The sequence below is a fragment of the Carassius gibelio genome, chromosome A19, assembly GCF_023724105.1.
Source record: "Carassius gibelio isolate Cgi1373 ecotype wild population from Czech Republic chromosome A19, carGib1.2-hapl.c, whole genome shotgun sequence".
NCBI classification, from domain to species: domain Eukaryota; kingdom Metazoa; phylum Chordata; class Actinopteri; order Cypriniformes; family Cyprinidae; genus Carassius; species Carassius gibelio.
In genome coordinates, this window is record NC_068389.1 from 10,036,901 (window position 1) to 10,062,184 (window position 25,284).

At 36.4% G+C, this 25,284-nt stretch overlaps 2 protein-coding genes and 1 long non-coding RNA gene across 6 annotated transcripts in view; 2 read left to right on the top strand and 1 right to left on the bottom strand.

Annotated features, from left to right (window-relative positions):
- The first annotated feature begins 5,000 nt into the window (after positions 1 to 5,000).
- Positions 5,001 to 7,693, top strand: LOC127935061 (tumor necrosis factor). Its single transcript, XM_052532651.1, has 4 exons — positions 5,001 to 5,404; positions 5,514 to 5,541; positions 5,658 to 5,729; positions 6,852 to 7,693. Exons 1-4 carry the CDS (start codon positions 5,246 to 5,248, stop codon positions 7,289 to 7,291), a joined length of 699 nt encoding a protein of 232 aa, XP_052388611.1. The 5' UTR covers positions 5,001 to 5,245; the 3' UTR covers positions 7,292 to 7,693.
- A 2,246-nt stretch (positions 7,694 to 9,939) lies between these two features.
- The window catches only part of LOC127935685 (gamma-aminobutyric acid type B receptor subunit 1-like), a 106,729-nt gene continuing 91,384 nt past the window's right edge, over positions 9,940 to 25,284 (bottom strand). For all 3 annotated transcript variants that reach the window (XM_052533781.1, XM_052533780.1, XM_052533782.1), the window contains 5 exons: positions 25,099 to 25,192; positions 22,794 to 22,921; positions 16,684 to 16,812; positions 15,007 to 15,150; positions 9,940 to 13,687 (listed from right to left, as the gene is read on the bottom strand). In XM_052533781.1, coding sequence (XP_052389741.1) covers positions 13,403 to 13,687; positions 15,007 to 15,150; positions 16,684 to 16,812; positions 22,794 to 22,921; positions 25,099 to 25,192 — 780 coding nt within the window. In that variant the 3' untranslated portion in view covers positions 9,940 to 13,402. The remainder of the gene's footprint in view (positions 13,688 to 15,006; positions 15,151 to 16,683; positions 16,813 to 22,793; positions 22,922 to 25,098; positions 25,193 to 25,284) is intronic.
- Positions 13,219 to 16,833, top strand: LOC127935686 (uncharacterized). 2 transcript variants are annotated; one of them, XR_008148148.1, is made up of 3 exons: positions 13,219 to 13,331; positions 14,957 to 15,181; positions 16,689 to 16,833. It is a non-coding gene; the product is annotated as an uncharacterized LOC127935686 (long non-coding RNA). The 2 variants fall into 2 exon arrangements; XR_008148149.1 differs by having other exon boundaries at positions 16,462 to 16,690.

The following is a 25,284-nucleotide window of genomic DNA, read 5'->3' on the forward strand; positions in this document are numbered from 1 at the left end:
CCAGAAGTTGTTGACTATAGTTTTTACTTCTTTGAGTCTTTTGAATGGATAAATGGTGTAGTCGACAGTTTTGAAGTCTCCACTTTTTGTGGTTCAACCAAGCAACAGATTATTTGGTGTGATGTACTGGATGCGCTCTTCTCTGCTTTGAACTCTGGCGTCAATGGGTCTCTCATTAGCAAGATTGGCAGCTAGCTGGAGCACAGTCAGGAACTAACTGAAGGTAAGGCCTTCTACATTGCCAAGACTTTGGAGGGCTCTCTTAGTGACTCTAACAGCAGCTTCAGCGTCCCCGTTTCGGTGAGGTGAATCAGCCAGAAGGATTTTCCACGTCCAGGTGGTTTCATTTCTGGCTCCAATACTCTTCAAGCTACTCTTTATTCTGTTGATTTAGGTAAGTGTAAATCTCCTTTAGGACAGGTCTCGCTCCAAAAAAGTTTGTATTAGGATCAGACTAGGGCATATCCAAATAGGTCAACGGATGTAAACTTGAATGATGCAGCAGGACTTGACCTCTCTTCAGGTAAGTTTCCCATTATCTGCATGTAGGTTCTTGCCTTTGCTTTCCTGCAGATGATACACTTTTCAACAACTTTTCGGGCAATAATTCTTCCTCTTTTGACCCACGCCTTCTTCCTCATCCACAGCAGAGTTCCCACCACTCCACATGTCCCTCGCTGTGTGCTTCTCTGGCTAGCAGGGTGGATAACCAAGCTTGGAATGGTAGAAGAGGAACAGCTCTTGACTCTAACTGGGCCGGATCATATGCTGGATAGTGTGCAGCCTTCAGGCAACTTCTGGTAAGTACTGCTACAAATGTCTTTTTCTGGATCTTTGTAACTTTGTCTCGAACTTCGGCTACTCATTGTGAGGAAGTTGGAGGAACTTTGGACCAAGATGTTTTTACTGCGTATGCGCATGCGCACATCAATATCGCGTCCTTTTTCTCATTAATACTGACAAATTGTACTACCCACTGTTTTAGTGGGAGGTAGGGAAATCTGACAGCGTAGGACAAAAGGACAGAACACCGGGTGGGAAAATCTGACGGGTAGGATAAAATGTCAGGGCAGCGGCATGTAAAGAAGGAAATGGCCGGTACATGGCAGACAGCCACACCTCCACCGGGTTAACGCGACAGGTTTCTCTCTCACACAAAAATTAAATCTTTACGTACTTACTTACTTGACTTTATTGTCCTTAAAAGGCTATTCTTTAAGTAGACAGCAGTATACATGCACTCAATGCAGCAACACTACACACATAAAACACTCATTTTATATGTCCGTGGATGATGCAATCAACATGGGATTGCACTTCATCCTGCAACATCTGGACAAAACAGGGACTTATGTGAGGATCCTATTTGTGGACTTTAGTTCGGCATTCAACACCATCATCCCAACAGCCCTTCAGACCAAACTGACCCAGCTCTCTGTTCCTAGCTCTATCTGTCAGTGGATCACTAGCTTTCTGACAGATAGGCAACAGTTAGTGAGACTGGGGAAATTCACATCAAACAGCTGCTCCACCAACACTGGTGCCCCTCAGGGATGTGTTCTCTCCCCTCTGCTCTTCTCCCTGTACACCAACGACTGCACCTCTAAATACCCCTCTGTCAAGCTCCTAAAGTTTGCATACGACACTACAGTCAACGGCCTCATCCAGGACGGTGATGAGTCTGCTTACAGACAAGAGGTCGAGCAGCTGGCTGTCTGGTGCAGTCTTAACAACCTGGAACTGAACACGGTCAAAACAGTGGAGATGATCGTGGACTTTAGGAGAAACCCCCTGCACTTTCCCCACTCACCATCATGAACATCATCATCACCTTATGTATGCACTGTGACTGCAGTGGAGTCATTCAGATTCCTGGGAACCACCATCTCTCAGGACCTGAAGTGGGACAATCACATTGATTCCATTGTGAAAAAGGCCTAGCAAAGGTTGTATTTCCTTCCTTTATATTTAAAAATAAAACAATGTGTTATTTGAACAATTAGACGTTCTTGCACCATAAATGTGGCAATATTTGTTTTTAATTAATTATAAAGAATTCCAAGAACCACACAGCTGCTTGTCCCCACATAATAAAATATAATGTTCAATAAATATGATAAAAAATATAGTGAAAACATTGGTCCCCAGGATTTGTGTCACTGGGGTTACAGTTTGAAAAAAACAAAATGTAATTTTGTAATGAAAATCACACTGATGACATCACTTGACTTCCTCCTTCCTATTTTCTAAAGATCTATGAAAAAAGCCCATGTTAAGTCCACTGTTTCTTTTCAATTATCAGAAATTTTCTCATTTAACTCACAATTTCACATGAAGCTTTGGTCACACTTTATTTTAGGGTCCAATTCTCACTATTAACTAACCATTAACTATGACTTTTGCCTCAATTAACTCCTTATTTGCTGCTTATTAATAGTTTATGAGTTAGTTGTTAGTTGACGTCACTGGTATGAACCATTTATTGTTAGGGAATTGTAAAAAAAAATATATATATAATAAAAATGGATTAAACTACTTAATTTAGTGAGTATGCAATGACTGACAACATATGATTTGATAGTATATCAGTATCAGAATATCAGGTCTTATGTATGTCACTTGTGATTCATTGTGTCACTGGTGTTACTGTGCTGTGTTACTGTGTTACCGTACTGTTTATTTCTTTCAAATTAAATAAATAAAACATTATCTCCTTATTTCTTGCATTTTCATTATTCTTCTGTAACTCTGACTACATGTGCTGAAAAAAATATCAAGAAAAAATATTGAATAAAATCTTTTTATATTGACAAAGAAGGTAATACCAGTGACAAAAAATGGTTCATGTAGTCTTGAAATAATTGCACAAAAAAGCTAAATAGAAATAATTAAGCTGTCATTTATATGTATTCATAAAGTCAGAAGGTAATCTAATTCTAAGTTTAAATTTTAGAAAAATAAATACATTTTAAGACATTTTGCCATACCAAAAGTGGACATTTCTATAGAATGACCTTTCTACAGGTCGTCACAGTGCAGCGCCCCCTCCTGAAATCAGCCAAATTTGAAAAGTCAAACATTTATTTTAAAAAAGTCAACAAGTCTTTGATGTGTTTGATATTTCATATTTTTCATGCTTTCTTTTCGTGACATTTTATGACATTCTGGTCAAAGAAATGTGGAGTTTCATTCTTTAATCCCATGCCATAAATATATATATAAAAAAGGCTAAAATGTTTCAAAATGTAAATATATGTTCTACCAATTTCTACAGAATTTTCCTAAAGATATATTTTTAATATTTAAAATAGCATTTGAAATACATATTTTGCCCTCCATATATTTCAGCCCAAGAAAATACATTTGAAGTGTCACATTTATAATATATAACACATTTACATAATAACCATAAATAATCCAATTACAAAGAGATGTTGGGGGATGGGACGTTTACAGGCAAATTTAAACTTTTCATCGAATTTTTTTGCTCTCATTTTTGATATGGTAAAAATTGGAAGGTTTTCTTTTCAAATGTAATTCTGCAGCAAAATCCTTTTTTTCTGGGATGATGTTCAACTGTTGCTATTTTGTGTTTGTGCTTTAACAAGCGTCTACCTGTCGAACAGTGTGCAGAGCTACACTTACATACCACAGTCATCAAAACACTGATGTTGTAAGACTTGTCTGAAAAGCCTCTGTCTGAGATCAATGGACAGAACAATTCCTCTGCTATCACACGTTCATGCTGAGAGGCCTATGAAAGTGTCAAAAGCTCTTATTTCCTTTGACTCTTTCAGTCATGTCATGATGAGTACACACACAAACAAAAAAGAGGATATTGCATCATTCACCTCATTTGCACCGGAGGACTGAATTAGGAAAAAACAGAGCAGAATTTTGCAACAAAAAAAAAAAAAAAAAACTGAGAAAAATCCATTCAAATGTTTTTTTTTTATTCTTAGTATGAGGAGGAAAAGCCTCTTTCCAATGTCATCTGATTTATTTTCAGAATATGTGAAATAAATATGATTATAATTGTGATTATTTGTAATGATTTATTACAAAAGGGTACCATTAACGTAAAATACTTCATTTTATATATAAATTTGGCATTGCGTATTTTGGTTGAATGCTTACAGAGAAATCAAACAGAATACCAGTGAAAGAGAGACCTCTGAATTATATTCTGAAATATACAGTTCTATGAATTATGTATAGAGTTATATTTTTAATCAAAGGGATTGTTGAAATAGTGCTACACTATAAAGATTTAATGATTCTACTCACTTAACCTATATTATGATGAATAATGACATTTGAAATATCATTCCTTGGAAATATTACACAATAACTTGATGAATGAATAATTATTCAGTTAAATAATAAAAACACAAGTAACAACATGCTGACCTTCTATCACAGTTCTAGGGATGTCATCTTATCACACACGTCTTGTTTTAACTGCTTAACATCAAAATACTAATCTAAAATTTGATTTACTCTAACAACAAATGAACAGTTAACAAGAAGATCTATATAAAAATGTATAATTAAATTATGAGAATTCATATTACTAATATTCAAAAACAACAATACACACACACACACACACACGATGCATGTATAAAATGTATTGTCTTGAAATCAAGGTTCCAAAAATGAGGTTTTTTTTCCATTATTTCTTCCCATAATAGAAACTTTTGGGTTCTTGAAAGAACCTTTCAATGAACAATTCTAAACATAATTTTTTTTCTTAGTGTGAATAACATCTTAAAAGTCTAATAAAACATTTTTCCTCTATAAATAACCTTTTGCACGGTGAAAAAGTTCTATGGAAGTGAAAGGTTCTTCATAGAATGATCAATAAAGAACTTTTGTTTTTAGAACGATACAATGTCACAAAACTGTAAACAATAGTCTATAAAACAACTGGATTATTTTTAGTAATAGTAGTTCATTTTGTGTTCGTAAGTGGGTGTAGGTGAGTGGGTGTTTGATGGTTTCTGCTCTCGTCTTCACTCAATGCTCATCTTTTACGCTGAATCACTGGAGTTCCCCTGTGTGTGCTTTAAAAAGAATGAAGAACCATTTTTTGAGCACAACACCGACAGACCAACAAAGAAAAACACTAAAGTGATAAACCGAGCTGAGGAGACTTTACAAGACCATTTAAAAGTGTACTGACAGCATCTGTACATTGCAATTTCTAGTTGAACTTGAGCTTTGCGAGGACTAATAGACAGTGATGATGGATCTTGAGAGTCAGCTTCTTGAAGAAGGGGGATTGCTGCCCTCACGGCAGGTGACGGTGTCGAGGAGGACGTCCGGTGTCTGGCGGGTGTGTGGGGTCCTGCTGGCTGTGGCCCTGTGTGCCGCCGCCGCTGTCTGCTTCACGCTCAACAAGGTGACAACCAAGACCCATGCACATCATGCATGTGATTGTAAATATGCCATTTCAGCCACATATTTGTGCGTTACAGTGTACTTATTGTTACGTTTCTTGTTCATTTTAGTCTCAGAACAATCAGGAAGGAGGAAATGGTGAGTTCAGACCCTCGGTTTCAGATCCTCTTTTTTTTTCCGTCCACATCAGATAATGTGATTTCCTGTGAAACGGAATCGTGCTAAATTAGTTATTTTGTGTCTTTCCCCGTCAGCGCTGAGGCTCACATTAAGAGATCATCTTTCAAAGCAAAACGTCACTTCCAAGGCTGCCATCCATTTAACAGGTAAGCTAGATTCAAAAGTGCTTAAAGTGTAAATAAACGCTGAACATCACCTCACCTCAGAATGCTTTCAAAGTTTATACCGCTTTGCATTTCATTATACTTTTCAAATATATCTAGTCAAAATAGTTTTGGGAGTGATTGTATGAAGTCTAAAAGTTGCCTAGACTATAAGCTTTAATCAGTTGGTTATGTTTCAAAAAATGTAGGATAAACAAATATGTGTCAGATTTCACTTTTTTTACTGACTTTTAAAATAAGTCGTCAAAAACCATTTAAACTCAAATTATTCTGTCAATTAGAAATGAATCAAATACCGACAACAATATGAACAGCTTGCATGACCTGCTCTCATCCTTGAAAAGATACAAACTAAGAGAAAATATGACACTGATTACAGTAAATATTGTTTCACTTACAGTGTTAATAAACATAGTTTTGATATTTTGTGTAGTGGCTGCAAAGACAACGAAATATTGATTAAAAGTGTTTAAATAATAAATAAATATTACTTCAGTGTTTCATTTTAAGAGCATTTATGTTTACTTTGTTAATGTTATCAATGTAATGTATCCATAAATTATTGGACAACAATTTTTATAGCATTTATTAATCTACAGTAGGTTAATGTTGCATAGCCTATACTATTGTTCGTTTTTATTCATGCTTGTTTTCATTATATTAACTAATGTTAATTTGGGCAACTTGAAATTATAAAAATGTATTAGCTTTGTATATTTATGAGTTGTATCAAAGGGAGAGTTCACCCAAAACTGAAAATGAAAAAAGTATTTTTACTGATGTCCTTACAACATTTCTGGAAGCTGATCGTGGTAGTACCCTTTACGTCTATGGGGAGGGTCAGAGAGCTCTCAAAATGCATCAAAAATATCTTTATTTGTCTTCCGGAGATGACTGAAGGTCTTATGGGTTTGGAACGACTTGAGGGTGAGCAATTAATGACAGAAGTTTCATTTTTTGGGTGAACTATCCCTTTAAACAATACCATAAAATAAGCCATTGTGGTAAGGATTCCACTTGATGTCCAATGTAAAATCTGTATCCTGCAGCAAAAACCTGTTGAGTAGCACCGACTAAGGCCATGTTTTTGTTGTTCTCCTTCAGGTGCGTATGAACCTAAAGTGTCCAAAGACACCCTTTACTGGAGAAAGGACCAGGACCAGGCTTTCACTTCAGGCGGCTTGAAATTAGCGGGAAGGGAGATCATCATTCCTACGGATGGCATTTACTTCGTCTACAGTCAGGTGTCTTTCCACATCAGATGCAAGACTGACATTCCTGAGGACCACGATGTTGTGCAAATGAGCCACATAGTGTTCCGCTACTCTGATTCCTATGGCAGCTACAAGCCACTTTTCAGCGCAATCCGCTCGGCCTGCGAGCAGGCGACAGACTCTGACGATCTGTGGTACAACACGATTTATCTCGGTGCGGCCTTCAGCCTGCGAGCCGAAGACAGGCTGTGCACCAATACGACTGTAGCACTCCTGCCTCGCGTCGAAAGCGACAACGGAAAGACCTTCTTTGGGGTGTTTGCTCTATGAAATGCGGTCTAAAAATCCTTCAAAATATGGCACAATATACTCAAGGATCATTTAGTATGTATTTATTTATTTATTTATTTTGGTATGTGTTTACCTTAGAATTTTGTATTGTGTTGTATTTTGTGTTTACCTTTTTTAATTATTATTATTATTATTATAAAGTAAAAGTAAAATCCCACCAAAACTGAAATGACCCATATATGTTTTATATTAAAACAGGTCAAAATCTAAACTCTATGAGTTTTGTGGATCTTATCATTTTTATGAACATGTAATGCTAAAGTTAATATTATTTGTATTTATTGAACTGTTAATTTAAGTAACAAATAAACTGAAATACTGTAATTTAATACAAATGTAGAATAAATTTGTCATTGTAACCCATCAATTCTGATGTGTAATTTTCCACTTTCTCTGGTATTTCCAACTTTCCTTTAAATCAGATCTGGTTTTAGGCTACTTAGAACAAAGGGTATACTGGTTGTGTAGAGGTCACCGTTGTGATGAAATATCTCTGCAAAAAATGCGCGGCTACACAAGTATCTCAATCCTCAAGATATTTGTATTCAAATTTAGGATGCAGGGTATTAGGGAGATCGCATTATCAGTCATGCATTTGCAAACCCCTCCATGTGCATGTTTCCACTGACACTGTTTCCTCATCAGGTGAAGTTGTGTGGTTTTGGTGAGGGGAAAGCCCCTTACATGCACCACCATGTCACACTTCAGGGTGGGAATTTTTATGGTTATTCAGGCCAATAATATTAATTAACCATGATCATTTTTAAAATCAGTGGGTTGTTGTGACACAACACTGGAAAAACTCTTGAGGCTTTGAGGGATAATGTGCATCATGGGGGTAATTTTCTCATTTGCCTGCTGCTAATATCTGTTGATATATGATCAGTTGGAGTTCATGTTTTCTAGTTATAGAAACAGTAATGCCTAAAATATGTTTTCATAGGTGTGTGCTTCAAAAATCAGTCAGTGTCTATTGGAAGAGAGTTAACTGTGAATGCTGATTTGATCTAAAAGTTTGAGTTGACTTCTCTGTACAAGAGTATTTTCCATGAATCGCAGGTCAGGTCATGAGGTCATGAGTAACTTCTGTTGAACTGTAAACAATCAGCAGCTGCCAGTGAACTAGTTTAATGTTTGGCTCTATAAATGCAATATTCAAAAACAGGATTCAATAGATTACGGCAGGGATGACGTATTTTTGCAGGCCAAAACAGAATTTTAGCACGTCTGGTTGAAGTCTATGGGGTTTTTAAATGAGTTTTTGGTTTAGTGTCTTCAATAAGGTCTTTGGTAAACACAAACTCGAGCAATTTTCACACTTTATTCAACCACATAAAATACATCAGTAAAACCCCTTTGTTACAAGTTTTTACTCTTCTTAAAAAAAGGCATTTTTAACAAGTCGTTAATTTGCACTACAGACGTCGTTGGGGACATTAAACATCATCACACCGGACAGGTAAATGCAACTGAGGTGTGGTTCATTTAAGCTTATGTTTATCTTTTTACTTCTAGTTATTGTATTTACACATTGAACTTTTGTTGGTCACAGATATTTTTGAAAGCTTATGGAAATATCCTAGTAAAAGGAAACATGCTGCTGCTGCTAAAGAGAGGAAGATCGCCGTAATAGATCTAGGCAGGTGGTGCTGGGGAGGTGGTGGGATAAGATGAGGACACGCATAGCATGCAGATATAGCATTCACTGAATAAATCCTGATTATATAGGTATACAGTAATGAGCACGTAAATGTGATTGTCTGGGACCATTGAATTGAATTAACCAATTAGAATGCGATAGAGTTTCATGACTGATTGTAGCGTTGACCAGAAATGTTCCCTAATTGGAGCATTGAGGGAAGTGCTCTCCCTCATTTTGACAGACAACAAATTATGTTTTTACCAGCTTTGGAAGCATTCCAGTAAACACTAATAAGGATTAGAAATAAAAAGGGAGAAAATTATGTGTTGAAGCACCCGTGAGAGTGAGGATTTGGGAGAGAAATGAAAGACACTTACAGTATGGCATTGCAGTGAATTATTCAAGGGATAACATTCATTAAAAAGTGCAGTGTCTGTCGCATTTTTGTCTGTATGTACTTTGTTTTACAATGAAAAAAGAGAGAATGTTTTTCTATGTTCTATATTAGATTTTCTGATTTTCTTTTATATTAATGTCACAAATAAAACACCCAGCGTTACATTACTTTCCTGGAGAATTTAAATGGAGCATGACAGAAATTGTACATCTCATTCAGTCAAACTGATGTACACTGAATATCTGTAGCCTAACATTATTATTTGGAATTATTTGTTTCATTTCTTTTGAGTGGCAGCTACCAAAACTGGAAGTGCCACCCGTATTTTAAAATGCAGTAGACTTAAAAAGTCTTCGACCAAGACTTCCACTGAAATGCCTTCAAATGCCATATCACATTCTTTTATTATGTAAGTTTTCTCATATTCATAAAATCAGTCCTGAAGTTGACTGAAGTGCTTCAAAATAACGAACCGACAATCCTTACGCTGTACCTGAGGGTAAAAAAGCAAGTCCAATTATAAAATAGCTTCTCTGAGTGCTACCTTACTCATCAAATGCAAAAACCACTCAAGAGATGAACAGTTGTAAAAAAAAATAGCAAAAACTACATTTATTTCACCATAGACACCAGTCCAATAGCGTTGTACAGAATCTATCATAGTACAAATACAAATATATTTTCAATACCACATAGGAATACCTTTGACTTTATATACTTCATACTTTGTGCAAGAGAATATATTTAATCATATACATTTAGCATTTACACAATTAACATTTGTGCATATCATTGTCTGCATGAACATCCCTATTATGATTATTATTGAACCACCATTTGACGAGAAATGATGAATAAAATGTTACAGTAGACCGATAATAAAAACCATGGTGGTGTTAAACTCATGTCCACGAGATCCTCCCCAGGATTCCTGGAGAGTCATCTTTTATCAGCATTTGTGTAAATCACCAGAGCACCATTTAGCCAATCACAAGTGCTTCTGACACATCAAGTTGATAACATCATGATGCAGTTCAATCTTCGTCTTGTGTTCAGAATGAAATGCTTGTATACTGTAGTATAGTACAGCAGTAGTATAGTATACTGTCAGTCTATACTGCATTCTGCCATAGTATCTCAAACTGTGTGTATGCTATACTTAACCGTTCAATTTTATTCCATAATTAGATTCCATAGAAAAATATGGTTATATGCATTTTGATAGTTAAAAAAAAGTAACTTTTGGGCACTTAATATTATTTAATATTGGTGCAACAGTTATTGCCAACATTTTTAGAAGTTTGATTCTGTGAGTATACAAATACTATACCCAGCATACATACTATATACTACAATAAGGGTAGTATACGAGCATGCTTTTCTGAACACAGCCTACGTTTACAAAACCAGCAACATTTCAAATATTGTGAGGTATTAACAGTTCTCAAAATAATGAGTGATGTGCTATTATCACAAGCACTTATGAACAGACAAATGACTCTCATAGTCCCTGTAGGGATTTTTTCTGTACATCCCATCCCTCCAAATGAGAGAGAGACTTTGCCACGGCAAAGAAGGAAATGAGGCAGGCAAGATGAATCATAAATAGTCCAGCTGAAACCGGGGAAACTTTGCTGTACAGGCCTGCTGATGAATCTGAGCCGCACACAACGAGATAATGCAAGAGAGTTTACAAGCGTCACACAGCTGTGGAGTAAAGCTACCATTGAAGACTGTCATTTAGGGGGAATTTTATTCATGGAGAATTACAGTTCCAATTTACTGTGTTTCGAAATCATGTACTGTACTGTATAGTTTTTCAGTGTTTGTTTAAATCAGAAATGTAACGTGGTTAGCGTGACACAAAGCAGCTGATGAGTGTGTGACTGAGCGTCTTCAAGTGAAGTACCGCATTGCACGTGAATCTAATGAACTAATTCCTCTTTTCAAAAATCATTGCTGTTTACCAAACACAAAACAAAGATGGCTGCACAATGCAATTTTATTGTTATTTGCATAACAATGTAGCAGCATCCCGTGACGAATATAATATGGCAGCTGCCATTTAGAAGCAAACTGCATTATAATGCTGGGAGATTCAATCCGCAGCTTTCAGCGACACGGGATCTAATAAAAACAAAACCACCAAATCTGTGATGACATTACATCTCCTCTGTACAAAGCCTTCAAATGCCTTCAACAGCTTGTGACTGCTAATAATATTATCCCAGCATGCTCTGGGAGAAATGCTGGCTATAAGCAAACCAGCATCATTTCATTTAATAATTCCAACTTATTGTGAAGCTAGAACTTTTTTTTGTTTTTAAGTTATTTTGGTCCATGCAAAAATCATCTCAGGTAGGCAGGGCATTGCTATGTAGTTCCTACGACTTCTGGTTGGTTTATTACAAAACAATTACACACTTTATTTATCATCTGCCTGGTAGAAATCGCAACATAGAAAAGCAACAGCACACCTCTCTTCAACAAATTACATGATTGGAGGTATCATGACTGTGATGCAAGATAGAAATCCTTAAAATAAGTGAGTTCAAACATAGGTAACGGGCTAATAAATCAGGAAACTATAAATCTGTTATACATTTTGTAATACTGTCAGCTGCCCACCATGGAAAGAATGGTTATGAGCTCATGATGGAATTGCAAAATAGGTTTGATTAACAACAGGATATGAAGTATTCGGAAATCAAATGCAGTTCAAGTATGATGCCAGCAACACTAAGGTCCCAAGGAACACAAACTGATCAAATGTAAACTTCAGATGTACTGTACAATGCAATGGATAAAAGAGTTTGCCAAATGAATAAATGTAAATAATGTCGTTACCACACTGATTTGCGATTACATATCGAATGCTTGGCAGACTGTAATGAAAGTGGCAACATTACTATATGATAAATATTGCGATACATACAGTATATTGCAATTAGATATGTCATGATATCAAAATGTGGTCGCGATTGACTCTTCACCAAATGTGTGTGTGAATCGGTCAGTCTCTATAATGCAGTTTCAGAGTTCAAATCTAAGGCCATGATACACCAAACGTGAACTAGCAGTGACGAAAGCTGGTAAAAGCTGGTTGCCTCATCTTCGCACGTCTAGGCTAAAAGTTGCACTTGAAGATACTGCGACGGCTACAGCCAATGGCCAACAAGCAGGTACATTCTGTGCCAACATGAGAGAAAATAACGCTCCATAACTGCAGGACTAGTCTGTATTTAACATTCAGAAACCATAACTAGGATTGCACACAAACCATAAACAAAGCCATTTTAAATTTGACAAATGTTGATAATTTTTTTAATTCCAGATTAAAAAATGGGAAGATATATACAGCCTTCTGTCTGTGCCTTCTTGACTTCTTTGCTTTCAACACTTTTGCTATTATTTTGCTATTATTCTCAGGTACTTGTTAGTTAAATTGTACAGCCAATCAGAGTCAATCTCACAGACAGCGCCGATGCCAACGGACATTGATTCAACAGGCCAACTGGCCAAAACCATTTCTGGACACACCACAAAAACTAGGCTGATTGATGCTCTATGATGGCCTCTGTTTAGCTGACATGAATGAATGGTAGAAAATATGAAATAAAAACATCCATACAAAGCAAAAAAAGGAAAAAAAAATGACAATATATGTATTTCTAAATATTTGTGTTTTAAGGGAATAATGGGATCATTTAATATAATTCGTGATGTTTTTGTAAGGACGTTTTTAGCTTGTCATTGTTAATCCACAATTTTCCGAGTCAAAATCAGCTGAGGGTTTCTCATTTGAATGGTGTAATAGTTCACAGCATGTGTGGTCACATGAAATGATGCAATCAAAGCCAACTCCTCAAGCTTCCTGTGTATAACCTCCCATGAATCACAGCAAGTGTCGGAAACAAAAGAAACAACCATGGCCGTCTGCTGGGCATATAGATGGGGAATATTGCCGGCCGCGAATCAAGGTAGCGTATTTTTTCTCCCCCTTTTCAGTTCACAGAGTCCCAACTAGCATTTGATCCCAGTTCCTCGCGCTTCACTTGTAGAGGAGCTGCAGTCGGCCGGGGTGGCAGCTGTTGCGGTTGATCTTGGCGTCGGGCTGGTAGAGGGTGGAGGAGTTGGAGAAGGTGGGAGGGAGGGAGTGGTTGTCCGAGGCAGGGAGGGGGTATCCTGGTGGTGGGAGGAGAGATTTGGGATCGTTCTGAGGAGCGGGGAGAGATGGAGAGCTGTGGTTCTGACTGGAGGAGGTGGGGCGTTTCCTGGAGCGCAGGGCCTGGCGCTCTGACAGCTGGTTTCTCAGCTCTGATACACGTTCTTCTTTCTGTCGGCAGAAAACATGAGGCTAAATGAGAAATTTGTTTCTGTTGAGCCAAAAATAATATCTGTGCAGATATTAAAAAACCACTGAGAAAAGGAAGAAGAAAGTAAACGCGACAATCTGCCACGGCTCTCATGACATTTAGCATCAGACAACAGGATAGGGGCAAATAGAGAATTTAAGAATGAGCTCCGTTTGAAGCTCAATTTGAATAGAACTGGCCACAGAACCTACAGGAGGCTGAATTGGAAAAACTGGAAGAGGATTTCAGTAAATCATAATTCAAAGAAATTTCAGTCCCACAAAGGGGAATTTCCTTTTAGTGTTGCTATTGTTAACTAAAACGAAAACTATTAAGAATCTGCGCGTTAAATAAAACTGGAATAAAGTAAAAGAACTAATAGAGGGCAACAAAATGAATTAAAATAAATTTAAATTAACACAGCAAAGTTACCTAAAAAAGATTGCCATCAAAATATCTACCATATTGTTTATAGATCACTTGAAAAATATATATTTTTACATCAAATCATTAATAATTGGTATCCATATAATCTAATGAGCTTTTCCTGCTGGAGTCCACTGAAAATAAATTCCATGGTCCATTAATTCTGGAGAGATTTTTTTAGTCCTTGTCAAATGGCAATTATTGGTAAATTTCCTGAAAATAAGATGAAATAAATATATTAAATATACTGCAATTAATAAATAGAGTATATTTTTGAAATCCATATGTGACCCTAGACCACAAAACCAGTCATAAGGGTCACATACATCATCTGAAAGCTGAATAAAAGTTTTTTTTTGTTTTTTTGTTAGGATCAGACAATATTTGGCCGAGATACAAATATATGAAAATCTGTAATCTGTGGGTGCAAAAATCTAATTCGCCTTTAAAATTGTCCAAATGAAGTTGTTAACAATGCATATTACTAATCAAAAAATATGTAAGAGGTTAAGGCAATCGTTAATTCAATTTCCTGGTTCTTAGTGGCATACATTATTACACTGATTTTTACAAGAGCGTCAGTTATATACATAAAAAATGAAGTCATCTTCCACTGGTCCATACAATTACAATGAAAATAAGTATTGCTATATAATAAAATGTATTGCTGAAAACTACACTTACAGTAGTTATATGTATGATTTCCCTTGAATTTTTATTTCTTTAATTACAAGTGCAAATCTGCATTCTGTTACTATCCCAACTCACATTCCAAATAAAATAAATGCATTCTCAATTCAGTTCTGAAATGTGCTCTATCTTAGTATGAGGCATCCTCAACAGCATGCTGGACAAAGTGAAGCTGACACAGAACCTCCTGGATGATCTTCTGCAGCTCTTTGTTCTCTCTCTCCAGCTGGCGGGATTTCTCTTCATCGTTGTTGTTTGTGGATGAGCCGGTCTTCATGGTCTCCTGCTGGTCTGACTGCCACTCACCACGAGTGATAAGCCTCCGCATCTGCATCAAGCACACACACACAACACACTAGGTATAACAACAGACGAGATTCATGTTGACAGAATATATGAGATTGCATGGCCTTCTATGTACTATTTTTTTAAATAGTATGTGAAAGGTAAGCAGTAGGCAAAAATAGTAAGCAAAACAGTGAACAATTATGATTTCAGATAAAATTCCTCTGTATTCATCAAGTCATAAGGGTTATCATGTTGGAAATGAACATTTTTTTTAATCAAATTTAGATTTTTAGTCTTATAATAGTCTGGTTAAAAATGGTGATTGATATTGCTTGGATTCATTCTTCAGGCTGAAAATGGATGGGTAAAGTGCAATGTGGGATACAATGTGGGTCATTATTAACTAAAACTAAAACTATAAAAACATTTTTGTTAACTGAATTTGTCACAATCATTAGTTGGAGTGCCCACGAACTTTAGTAGAGGGCACTCCACTCAGTACCATTCCACCCATCAACCACCGGATGTCACCATATCTTCACTTAGACACTAGCACCTCTCATATTGTTGCACCACACCCAAACTACATCTCCCATGAGTCTCTGCATCACAATCACCTTGCCACACCTGCACATCATTCAGCAGCCAATTTCCTTGCCACACCTGCACCTCATTTACACACACATATAAGCAGCACTCACAAACAGCCACATTGCGAAGACTTGTTTAGCCAGTCTGACATTTCCGAGTGGTTTTCCTTCTGTTTGTTCCTTCTGTACCTGACCTTTGGATTGTTTATACCTTCTCTGCTGCCTGCCCCGACATCTGCTTGTTTCTGTTATTGATTCTGGTTATCCCCAACATTCCTGACGCTGTTACTGATCATTGCCTGTCTGACCATTCTCATAATTAAAGTTCTGCATATGGACCCGAACGTCTCTGTCGCATCATTACAGAATTAAAGCTGAAATAAAATCAAATATCAATATTAGATGAAAAACTTCAAAGAAATTTAGAAATGTTGTTTTGGGAACTAATTAGATGAACCACTAAAGTTACTAACTTTAAATATATAAAAACATAAGACATAAAAAATGTAACATAAAAAAAGAATAAAAATTACATAACAAAATTGCTAAAAATTAAACTAATTTTAAATTATGAAAATATAAAAATAAAATCCAATTCGAAATATGAATAAAAACTGTATTAGTATAAAAATAATAATAAAATAACACTGATCTGGGTGTATACTGTACAGCGTGGCTCATTTCTTTGTATATATAACTGTTCCTATTGGCTGTTGTATAAAAGCACTTAATGTCTTTCATCTCTTCCATATTCTCCATAGATGTGTAATAACACCGGTCTCCACTGATGACACTGATTACACCACATCTCCATAACATCGTCACTCAGCGCGCTTTAAGATTTCACGAACAGACCGCTGAGAGACATGCATATGTCACACATTTAACCCTACTCTAGTTATCCATCATTAATATTCATCACTGTAATACAATATTTACATTGCTTCTCTTTCTTGTTTTGAGAAAATGATCTACTGTTGTACCTTAGGGACGAAGAGCACAACCAGAGTGATGTAGACGGAGAAGATGATGGCCAGCGAGGCGAAGGCGAACGAGGCGTCCTGCTTAGACGACAGAATCATGGTGACGGGAGCCGTTATCATACACAACACCTGAAAGAGAGACAAGCGGTCACATGTACAAGTGTTTCTTTAATCATGGACACTTACAAACATTTTTCATGCCTTCATTTCTTTAATTTGTGTTTTGACAAAGTCCAACAGTGTTGTTATTGTTAAGTTAAACAAAACTAAATAGTTTGTTAATTTTTAAATAAAATAAAATAAAAAAGTTAGGTTTAATGAAATGTGTTTATGTGGTTTAAGGTTAAAAAATTATTCTTTTCCACATAATGTACACTATTGTTTCTCCTCTATATCCTGCCTTCTGAAACATGTACATTTTTACAAAGCTCGTCGGTCTGAAAATGAGGTGTGCGGTGATTGGCCAGCTATCCAGTGCGTTGTGATTGGCCGAATACCTCAAGGGTGTGATGGAAATGTTACCCCCTGAACATATTGTGATTCCCTGTCTGGCTGGAGCAAAGAGACATAAACATTAAACCCCATTATAAACGTGTTTATAAACATGATGTAGACATGATTTCAAGTCGTGTCCTCTTTTGGAAGAACAAACCAAGTAGTTTTGCTTTCTCAACAAAACAGCGTCACACACCATGGCCTTGAGTGAGCGGAGGCCGGCTTGAGATTGGCGCGGCTGGTGGATTCTAGGAAGGAGCGTTCATTGGGCTTGTGGTAACCACCCTGGCTTCATCACATACATAAATACAATATTACAAGGGTGTAGACAGGACAGGAAGGCAGGGAATTGAGTGATGGGATGAGTCTTAACTTGTATAAAAAATAGCTCTTTGGATTTGAGACTTTAGACTTTGCAACTTTTCAGATCTCCTTTATGCATCAAGAGCTTGTAACATTCCAAAGAGAAAGGAAAAATTTTAATCGTATCATATAACCTCTAGAACTAGAAATGTTGCCTTCGCAACTAACTGAAATAAAAACATATTTATTTGAAGTACTAAAATGACTAAAACTAAAAATAAAAATAAATTAAAGCAAAGTGGAAATATAAAACAAAATCTATTTATATATGTATATGTGTGTATATATATATATATATATATATATTAGGGCTGGGCAAGTTTACACATTATTAACGCGACAGTTAATTTATTGCACACTAATGCGATTTTTATCATTATTATTATTATTTTGAGGTCCGTTGCTCATTGGCTCTGCATACACATTCAGACAAATCATGGGTTACAGGTGGGGTGGGATGTTGATCAGTACTGTTTTGGTTTGGGATGGGTGTCATCCTGCATCATAAGCAATGAAAATTCATTACTGAATTTTACACTTTACTATGTGATTAATCGCGATTAATCCTAGAAAAGCCATGCTATTAATCTTGAAAATGTAATCGTTGCCCAGCACTAATATATAGGGTTGTCGCCGACTAAAGATATTCATAGTCGAATAGTAATTTTAAAATCTTGCTTATATTCGACTAATAGTTAAATCATTTGTTTGGGGGCGGGACAAAATATATCAAGTCGGACATTCGACAGCCATAATTACTGATGTTTACACACAGGAAAAATGTGTAACAAATGACTCGCAGACACAAATGGGATAAATAATGTTTAAATGTTTTGATTAAAAGATAGTTAACACTAAACGTAGCGAAACCCTAACAATACACAATTTTTACAGTAGTTATTAATGTTCTGCATTTCTGTTTTGAGCTGCGCTCGCTGAAGATGACCAGTAGAGTGAGCATTTGATAGCAAGTTTTTAATCAATGGGATTAAACTCATAATTTAATGTAGAATATGCTTCGTTATTTATACAACATAACGTTAATATAATGACTTATATGCTATCTGCAAAAAGAGCCCGAATGCACATGAACATATCTGCATGGCTCTGAATGAACTCATTTTGTAGACGCGTTCTTCAAGAAACAATATGCAGAAACACAGCAGCCAAGCTCTAAAAATTCACAGTGTTTTATTATTAATGGTGTTCTCATAATGGTGTGTGTGTGACAGTCCAGTCATAGTTATTAATATTCTGCTTTGTAGTTTGTCCTGCTCGCGCTGCGCGGTAAAGAGATAATCACTGTAGTACTACAATGAAGCACTTGACTCAACCAAACGCATTTTATATCAAGTAAATAATATATCCACGATATATATACACCGGCTGAAATGTTTTGAAATCACTTGTACCCTACCTGTCTTTGCCTGTGTCATTTTGAGTTTTGGTAAAGTTTTAAATCCCTGCCTCCAAGATGCTTCTCTGTCGGCCACGTATTTTGGAAAGTGAAACATAAATCTATAGGGATGGCTGGATTTATTCACGCACTTTAAAATATTAATTTGAAGCTTTTATCTTTTCAGATTCTTATTCATGGCTTTATCATAATAGGCTGCATATTAACTTATTGGGAGAAAACCCAATAATATATAGGCCTATATATATATATATATATATATATATATATATATATATATATATATATATATATATATATATATATATATATATATATATATATATATATATATTAGTGGTGGGCCGTTATCTGCGTTAATGTGCTGCGTTAACGCAAGACTTTTATCGGGCGATAAAAAAAATATGGCCTTTAATCTATTCTCAAAGTTGTGTTGGGAGCTGGGTCTATACTGAGCGAGCTATGATGACTTTCACCTTGATATTTTATATAACCGACTGGTTGAGGCCAGCCTAAAAAGATGCTCAGGACAGTTGACGGGCCACTGCTGCGCATCGTCATGAAAGCTTATCTTTTTCACGTGTTGTTAAGCCTTATCGCTTGTAGATTTAAACATTAAAGCATCCAAACACAAGACACGGAAAAGCTGAACAGAGCGCGCGCTGTGTTCGGTGCAGAGAGAGAGAGAGGAGCGTATCACGGACAGCGACACTGAACAGAGCTCTCTTCTGCGAAGTTCTCCTTGAAGTCCCTCCAGCACCTGGATGAACAAATACAAATCGCAGTTTGAACAAACAAAAAGATGTGAAAGAGCCTAATTCAGTTCTCGTGGTGTTCAGGTGTTCAGGGCTCACGCAGTGAAAGGCGTCTCAAAACACATGAACATCGAATTTGCTTATTTTTGCTCTTGTGCCGACAAATACATACAAAATATGTAAAAATATCCACCTTGGAAATTATGTTTGAAAAAAACTGTCAGTTATTTCTTAAGTGAAAGAAAACTGTTGAGGGAAAGAATGGGATGTGTATTATATTGTATGTGTTCATCGTCTCTTAAAGTGACCGCGCCTAATTTAGCTACTGGCTGCTGTAATATTAATCCAAGAAAATGCTACTTTGTAGTTTTAACAGTCAAACCAAAAATTATCCAGACACCAGATATAATTTTTGATATATATAACAAAACTGTAATAATGTGAGAAATGTTGAAGGTGTCTGAATAAATGTAGGTTTGATTGTATATTTCATTTTTACATTGAAGACTATCCAGTGCTTTTTGACATTTAATTATTTGGTTTCTGTACCTTGACACCTACAAACTTGAAAAAACTTAAACATTGTGTAAATAGCACAAATAAATAAAAATAAACGAACATACAAATTAAACAATTTCAAACAGGGCCCACTGGTACAACCTTCACCGGGGCCCCGCTGACCCCAGCTACGGCAATTCGAATGAGCCATTTTAATCTAGATTCATTTCAAGATCACGGTGAGATTAATCTAGATTAAAAAAATGTATCTATGCCCACAATTTAATAATTTATGTATATATATATAAATTATTAAGACATAATAATATATTCACAAGATCATTTATAATGTGATGTTTATACAACTAAAAGAAAACACTTCTTCTGAAGGCAGAGGCAGGGATAACAGAAGCCAAGAGAGAAAGAAATATTGATCCTCAGTCAGTCATTTCTCACAAAGCCAGTAAAATCTTATCCAGGCCAGCAAAAAGAAAATGTTGTCTGGCATCAACAGAGGTGATCTTTTTTTGCAGGGTCATTAGTTATTTGGACAGGGCAAAAAGTGCAAGCAGTCTCTGTAAATCAGAGCGGTTTACAGCTGGACTCACAGCAGTAGCCTACAGCTTTCACAGAGCCCATCTGAATCACTCCATGACAGAGCAGTAATGATGACCATGGTGATAAAATGCATGGCCATGATAAATAATGCAAACAATAAGTGAATCCCGAGTGGAAATGAGCAGCAAGCCAAACCTTAAAACATTTTCTTTTGTGTTCCAAAGAAGAATGACAGTCATATGGCTTTGGAATAACATGAGGGTGAGTAAATGATGACAGATTTTACAGTATGTCATTATTTAGTCATCCTCATGTCATTTCAAACCCATATGACTTTCAATTCTTCTTTGGAACACAAAAAGGAGAAATTTTAAATGATTATATAATGACAGTTAAATGGATAGTTTGCCCAAAAATGAGAATTCTTTCATCATTTACTCCTCCTCAAGTTGATCCAGACCTGTGTTGGACACAGAATAAGATATTTTGAAGACTGTGGATAACCAATCAGTTGCTGGTCTAACTGACTTCTATAGTATGGGAAATTTTTTAATTTTTTGATATCTTATTTTGTGTTCAACTGACGAAAAAAACAAAAAACAGGTTTGGAACAATTTGAGGATTAGTAAATGGGATTAGTAAATGCTGACAGAAACTAAATTGAAGTTGTTACTCACTGTTTTATTTCATCAGGCTTATTACTGGGTGCACTATTCTTTTAAACTCACACATTTATTATGAGCATAATATAAATATATGAAAGATATTGTTCTGTTATTTTGCTGAGAGGAGGCTATTAATGCTAACCTGCCAAAGGACTGCAGATAAAGATTAGCCACTGGCTAACTATGGAACATCAAATGGAAACATTTATGTTTAATACTGTGAATGGTCGCTTCCCGATAAATAAATAAATATAATCAGTAATATTGCAAAAACAATTCTATTTCTTGATTCTGGTGTTATCAAGTCCTCAGAATGTGAATTCTATAAATCTTATCAGTTTGCTGTGAACTGGAGGGCTCTCATCTTTATTAGCAGAAATTATAAAAAGTGCTGGAGTTCGTAATGGCATGGCAGATGGCATCTGAAATCCTTTCTTTAGTAGAATGGGCATTTGCTAAGGGCCAGGAGTCGGCCTGAGACTTTGAAAAAAGAGAGTGAGAGAGAAAAGATTAAAATGCAAATACGGCCCCATGCTGATCTAAAGTCTCTCCCTCAATTTGAGCTAAAAAAGGGTTCAGTGTATAACGGTTAATCCTCAGAGGGCGAGATGAAGAGAAACACACTGCTTCAAATTAAAAGCTTACAATGAAAAAACTGATGGACAAAAGCTTTGTGCTTTATTTCCAATCAACCTTCGCCACAGAAAACAGACCAGAAGTCTTTATGGCAAATGAAATGAGATTCCTGTGTATTTAGCCTCCACATTGAGAGTGTTATCAGCGTGGTACGTGCTGCTTTCATGACTTGTGAGCCGTGGGGCGGCACTGAAATGCTAAAGTGGAACAGACGAGATGATGTGCAAAAACAAACAACTTTCAACATTACTGAGGGACCACTTTACTTCAGTTTTGAACTACTTAAGAGCTCCAGTCTCGTCAAACTGACGTGCAAGCTTATTCCTGATGATAAGGGGAAGCTTTCTTTTCCCCCTTTTCCCTGTCCTCTGGAAATCTCTGGGTCCCTGGACAGCATTCGAGATGGCAGGCTCAGACACTTCACTTCCATCAAATCTAGCAGAGCCACACTGAAGAGCTCTAGGCATGTTCTTCCTGCTTATGAGTGTGTTGTGACACACAACAGCTATAGACGGACACTGCGTCCAATTCACAAGCCAACTCCCAACTACACTTGAGCAACGAAAGGAAGAAAACCTCTGCGCTGCTATTTCAGTCACGTCAGCCGAACAGTTCTACCTTTTAATTGGACAATATTTGGGTGACAACTGACATTTCAAATGTCACCCAAGGCACTCTTTAAAATGTCCAGAGGCACAAGTATAAAAAGATGAACAGACTCACAGAGACATTGTAGATGGCCATCCCAACAGCTCGGTGATCGTTTATTTTTTCAGTGGACACAGATTTGGTTTCATAAGCCAGGAAAATCCCAAGAAGCAGCAGCAAACCCTTATAGCCATAAACGACACCTACAAGACAAAACCGAGACACAAATAATGAACAGGTTTCTAAACACCCTTATTGTCCTCTTCATTGTTCCTTCTCAAATCACATAACTAAATTAATATATTTGTTAACTATTAAACTACTATTAAAAAGACTGGAGCCAGTGAGATTATATTGTTTAAGAAATAAACCATTCTTTTCTTCAAATTGATCAAAATCTATTTAAATGTTTTCTACTATTTATGTGTTTTTTACTATTTCAGTTCAACATTGATAATGATAAAAATGTTTCTTGAGCAGCAAATCATCATGTTAGAGTGATTTCTGAAGGATCATGTGACACTGAAGCCTGGAGGAATGATGCTGAAAATACAGTTGCACATCACAGGAATAAATTACATTTTAAAAAGATCGTGGAATGTTTTCCTCAAAAACCTTAATTTCTTTGTGACTGAAGACAGACATGAACATCTTGGATGACATGGGGGTGAGTAAATTATCAGGAAATGTTTATTCTGGAAGTGAACTAATCCTTTAAATCCTCGGTAAACACTGCTAGTGCAGTGACGGTCACAGACAGGGGCTGATTTAATTTAACTGAGTGTTTAATTTAATTTAACTGAGTGTTTGCTAAAAACCAACTCACTCTCAGATTATCATTTCAAATTCATTTGGCTTTGGATGCGACCGAGAATGGTGCTATCCGAGTGGATGAGCTGTTTACTATGTAATTAATCCATCCATTTCCAACAGTTTGATGTATTTAGGCCGATGCAAACATGATAGGTGGACATTATCACTCTGACAGGGTAATCAGTCAGTCACAGGCGCTGTCTGCTCCCATGACTTTTGCCTGCATCGAACCATTCATCCCTCACATTCACACCACACTTTATTACTGAGAACTCTGCTAGATTTGGTTTGTTTTAGTTCTGTTCAATCAACTATATTCTCATCCAGATGTCGTGAAAGGACACTGCTGTCTATGCGTCCTTGGACCGAATGTCTAAAATGGTTTATGCAGAGAAACTGTTATGACAGAAGACAGGTCTGTTTCCAGCCAGCTGTGCTCATTTCTCAAGGACTTTGCCTGAAGAATACATTGAAGGCTGACCGTAACTGGAAGAGCAAGGCCAGTCCAATTTGTCTCATAAAGGTAGCAATTAATTTGTTTAATTAGTTAAACACTTACAAGAAGGAAACACCTGAATTGAGAAGCTGAAGGTCAAAACCACCGGGGTTCCTTCATTAAATCACTCTTTCACTCACAGGCTTATAGGCTTTATTCAGACTGCATTTATTTTTTTGTGTCCAACACCATGACAAACAAGAGCAGATGCACAGTATATTTAAATAGATCTATTTAGGTCATTTAAAAGAATAACTATAAATGTAATATTGAATAACACAGTTACAGTTATAATCAAGAACTTCACAAACTTCTCATACTAACATATTTATAAATAGAAATATATTTAAAATATACTTAAAAATACTTCAAACAGCTACTTTGAAATTAGTTAAGCACACATCTTTTTTTCAAGGGAATCTGTCATACTTTACTGGAAATATCCAGCATCACTCCTCAAGTGTGTTCAAGGCAGCTCAGGGTCTCTTTAAAATGTCTTAAGGGTGCTTGACTACACTGCGCATCTGTATATACACAGCTTATAATATATCATTTAATCATCATTTGATGAATCACTGCCAGCAGGATCACTAGAAATGTACACAAACATCTCCTTCAAACTAAATTCTGTTTACCGACTGTTTTCTACAAAAACAACTTCATTTAAATATACCTTCCGCAGGCCTTAATCAGCACCGATAGCATCGGGTTTTACTAGATTAGGAGTGGTTGGAAATAAAAAGCAGGTTTTTGAATGGAAATACTGCACACAGAAGTCAGAAAATGCATTAACTGGTAAAATGTATCAAATGCAACTAGTTTCACAGTGATGCCATAGAAGAACCATTTTGGGTTTCCCAAAGAACCTTTCAGTGAACAAAATTCTAAAGACATGTTTTCCACTATAAGGAACCTTTAATGCAATGAAAATGTTCTTTGAATGTTAAAGGTTCTTAATGGAACCGATGCCAATAAGGAACCTTTATTTTTAATAGTGTAGGCTTTTACATTTTACAGAAAGAATTGGGTGCACTGTGAACAAATACAGTGTCAAACCCAGAGAAGTCTTACCAAGCCATGTGTTCATCTTCTCTGAACTGCAGTGCTGCAGCAGAGGCTCGATCAACTGATCCACGTCACCTTTAGGTGCTTCTTTAGTGAACTTCTGCTCAGATACAAAAGAGAAACACAACATCAGCTCATTCAATATTTTGTTTCTATGCACCTTAAGGCCAAACACAATAAATCCAGCTTTGC

What these genes read in the sequence shown, in the direction of transcription:
- LOC127935061 (XM_052532651.1), top strand. Translation starts at nt 5,246, where the DNA reads ATGATGGATCTTGAGAGTCAGCTTCTTGAAGAAGGGGGATTGCTGCCC. An exon ending in TCTGCTTCACGCTCAACAAG is followed by an intron (nt 5,405 to 5,513) that starts GTGACAACCAAG and finishes TGTTCATTTTAG; the next exon opens with TCTCAGAACAATCAGGAAGG. An exon ending in CAATCAGGAAGGAGGAAATG is followed by an intron (nt 5,542 to 5,657) that starts GTGAGTTCAGAC and finishes TTTCCCCGTCAG; the next exon opens with CGCTGAGGCTCACATTAAGA.